Genomic DNA, 3953 nt, shown 5'->3' with positions numbered 1-3953 from the left:
CTCTCTCTCTCTCTCTCTCTCTCTCTCTCTCTCTCTCTCTCTCTCTCTCTCTCTCTCTCGCAAACTGACCCTATATCTTTTTCCATTCCATTTACTTTCGACTTCCGTACTTTTCTCTTTGTAGTTCTCTGCCTCCACGCAAGTTTCTGTCTTGGCTATACCAGATATTACCCCTGAACACGTAAAGATTTTGTAGCACAGTTGATATAACACTCTAAGTTATTCTCTTCTAAGAACATATAACATTCATAGCTTATCAGCCCTCATCTTTGTGTCTGGATACATACAGCCTGTCAATATTGTTCTTGCTGTGGATTGCTCCGTGCATTGTGAGTAGATTCCTCTATTTTCGGTGTAGCTTCTGTAACTTCACTTTCCTCTAATTGACGATACTTGTCTCATACTTCACTAATGCAGTTGCCCATGTAATGACTGCGTGAAACTTTTTTCCTTCCATTACATTTTGACCGCAGCACTCGTTTAATTCATCAGAGATACCCTAGCATAAGCCTTTTCTCCATTTCTTCTATCACTTAAGGATTATTATTATTATCATTGTCATTATTCAGTAGTCTTGTTTTATCACGTGCTTTCCCTGCACTACCGAGCGCAGCTCTGAGTGCCTTGGGTTGTGCTGTGGTTTGTTGTGATGCTCTTATATTTACTGCATTGAAAGTGTTTTACGTAGGATGTGCGAGGTGCCTAGTAGTGCTATTTTTTGTATGTTATATATACTTGTTAGTCCTAGTGTTTTTGTTATGTATTTGTCTGAATATTTTTTTATCATACCTAATGCGCTTACTATGAGAGGAATTGTTTCTGTTTTTAGACTCCACAATCGAGTTACCTCTATTTCCAGGTCTTTGTATTTTGTAAGTTTCTCCATTTCTTTTAGAGAAACGTTATCATCTATTGGCATTGATACATCGATCAGAAAGCATTTTTTCTTGATTTCTGATAATTATATCCAGCCTATTGACCTTAATTTCTCTATCTGTGTATATTGGCATATCCCATAGTATGGTTGCTTTCTCATTTTCTGTGACCTTTTCTGGCGTGTGCCTATACCGTCTTTTTCTGTTGTTATTCCATGGTGTTGGCATATTCCTTCTTAGCCAGGACTGGGCAGCCAGAGACAATATGGTTTAGTGTTTCGTATCCATCTCCACATATTCTGCAGTCACTGGTGTCCCTTTTTTTTTTTTTTTCATTATATGTTTTTGGTAATTTCTTATGGAGAGGCTTTGGTCTTGCGCTGCAATTAAAAATCCTTCAATTTCTGCTGAACATCTCCGCAGTTGTTGGGATTTTGCTTTGTCTATTTCTTTCGCGTTTAGTTTTGACGCAGTATTTGCATGAAGGGGCTTTTCTTGCCATCATTTTATCATGATCCGTTGCTGTTCCAGTTTTAGTTTGGATTCCAGTTGTTTCACAGCTTTTGTTGTTTCTTCTTTTTCTTCATTGTTATTAGGTACAGTGACTTCTTTTTTGTATTTGTTAGCTTCCTTAAAGACTGAAAACAGTTTTTTGTATTGTTCGTCTTTTGTGGCTATTTGTATTAGTTTTCCTTGCTTCTGAAGTAGGTATTTTTGAAGTCCTATGGTGGTTATTTTATAATAGTTTTCCAGCTGCATAAGACCCCTACCACCTTCTGTACGTTGTATATATAGCCTTTCTATGTCAGATTTTGGGTGGTGCATCCTAAATCCTGTCATTATTTTTCTTGTTCTATTTTGATAAGTTCGTTTAGAATCCAATCAAGGATATTGTAACTGTAACTTATAACAGGGACGGCTAGAGTGTTGATACCTATTATCTGTAAGTAACCTTTTCCGCATCTATTCTTTATCTGACATTGTCTTACTTAGGATAGGAAGTATACATGTGCCTGTTTTATTCTGCTGGTCAATTCTTACTCTCCTGGCTAGAAATTTCAAATTGTGGAACGTAAGAACCTTCATATCGTTATTGTCTTTTTTATAAATGTATAATTAAAAAAAATCTCACATGGAAGTATAGATTTGTCGCGGTTTTTTCCTGCGTTCACTGTCTTACTAGCCGCTTTAGAAGGGTGGATTAGGCCTTTTGGTAACGTCTGCAAAATTATAGATATTTTAGCAACATGAATATTTAAGCATGTATTTAATTAATCGATTAAAAAATAAGTTAAGTCTAAAGGTCGATCTACGAAGTAGAATGTTCTGGCAATGAAGAAGGATGTTTTAAAAAAATGGTATTGCTTTAAAAAATGTATTTGTTCTAATGAAAATTACGATCTGCTTCAACAATATTGCACTAATGTACAGATCATCCCTACTTGCCTTTTTATAAGCCAAACATTATTAGTACACTTTAGATCACTGTTACAGATATTCGTTCTTTTTAACTTTTGAGCTACTCACCTGCTATAGACCAATGAAGATGGAAAATACGTTGAAAACGCATTCCGAATAATGTACTACTGACTAAAACCTTGCTTCATTTTGAGATAACTACATGCTATATTTCTTGTCTGAAACATTTAATCACTAGATAGGATCAATATCTTGATTTTAAAGCAGACGACATGTAATGGTGTAATGTTCATGCCTTTCTCAAGTGTATTAGCAACATAAATGAAAATTACAAATAAGAATTATAATCTAGTTTAAAAGTTGTTGCTCACCAGCATTGAAAATAACGTTGCTCATTTTCAGGACGTTACAGTAAAGTCTCCCATACTCTCCTATATGAGTGCAGATGTTGTTGTGTAGTAAACAAGTTCATTTAACAGCCACGTGGATCCACGTTCTCTTCCACGACGTGACGCTTTGGACAAGTGACTTTTGTCATGGCCTATAAATGGCCAATAAGTTATGAATGGAATTTGGTAGACGAAATCTTTTGCAGTCGTACATGTTACATGTGCATGTATGGATGCTTGCATGAGTGTGTGCGTGAGTGCGCGCGTGTGTGCGCATGTGTGTGTGCGTGCGTGTGTGCGTGTGTATGCTTGTGTGTAGCATTCATCAATGTATATCATTAAATGGTGAAACATCGATGAGAAACAGAAAAATCGATTCTCTTTGAACGAAGTTTCTTGCGTGATTTGTTCGACATTGAATTAGACACTTCTTTATCGCCCTGTCAAAAATGCAACGGGCCAGAAGGTGTTTTTTCTTTTCACAATTTACCAGATGTATTTATAAATAATTGTATTCAAATTAACAACTTAAAGAAAACACTTACCAAAAAGTCATCTAAAAACGGTTCACGCAGTTTCAATTGTTGTTTTATGTATTTCATAATTGGTGGATCACTTAATGGCCGATAAATAGAAATGAGTTCGTCTTCAAACCTCACGCGATCCTTAGGAAATCCTCAGAAAACAACAGACCAAAAGAAGGTGGTTAAGAATTTATGCGGTTTTGAATTCCTGAATACACCTATATTTTTACTACCCTCAAGCAACAATGTATTATATTTAATGTTATTCACAATTTTCATCGTTCCAATATCTAATATCATTCATTTTTCCTATATTTTTTTTTTTTTTACTTTTTTCTATGGGAAGGTAACTGTAGCGAGTTTAATTAAAGCAGTAATACAGAATGAGTGGAAGGATGAGTGGAGGGAGGGAGGGAGAGAGGGATGGAAGTCTAGGAATGAATGGACTGGAATACGAACTGGCAGGAGGCTCCGGCAGGGGATGGTGGTGAACCCTGCTGTACTCATTCACCACAACTTTCTCTCACTCTTACTTCCTGTTTCCGTTGTGCCTGTAATTCAAAGGGTCAGCCTTGTCACACTGTGTCACGCTGAATATCCCCAAGAACTACGTTAAGGGTACACGTGTCTGTGGAGTACTCAGCCACTTGCACGTTAATTTCACGAGCAGGCTGTTCCGTTGATCGGATTAACTGGAATCTTCGACGTCGTAAGCGACGGAGTGCCGACAACAACAAATTACATTT

The 3953-nt window shown here is 36.8% G+C and overlaps 1 protein-coding gene across 1 annotated transcript in view; it reads right to left on the bottom strand.

Annotated features, from left to right (window-relative positions):
• LOC106868336 (receptor-type tyrosine-protein phosphatase T) overlaps window positions 1–3953 on the bottom strand; it is a 32784-nt gene that overhangs the window by 26645 nt on the left and 2186 nt on the right. The window contains exons 2-3 of the mRNA XM_014913543.1: window positions 3229–3359; window positions 2008–2095 (exon numbers count right to left, since the gene is read on the bottom strand). Coding sequence (XP_014769029.1) covers window positions 2008–2095; window positions 3229–3359 — 219 coding nt within the window. The remainder of the gene's footprint in view (window positions 1–2007; window positions 2096–3228; window positions 3360–3953) is intronic.

This window comes from Octopus bimaculoides, chromosome 14 (assembly GCF_001194135.2).
Source record: "Octopus bimaculoides isolate UCB-OBI-ISO-001 chromosome 14, ASM119413v2, whole genome shotgun sequence".
Lineage (NCBI taxonomy): Eukaryota > Metazoa > Mollusca > Cephalopoda > Octopoda > Octopodidae > Octopus > Octopus bimaculoides.
This window is presented reverse-complemented; position numbering and strand designations above follow the sequence as displayed.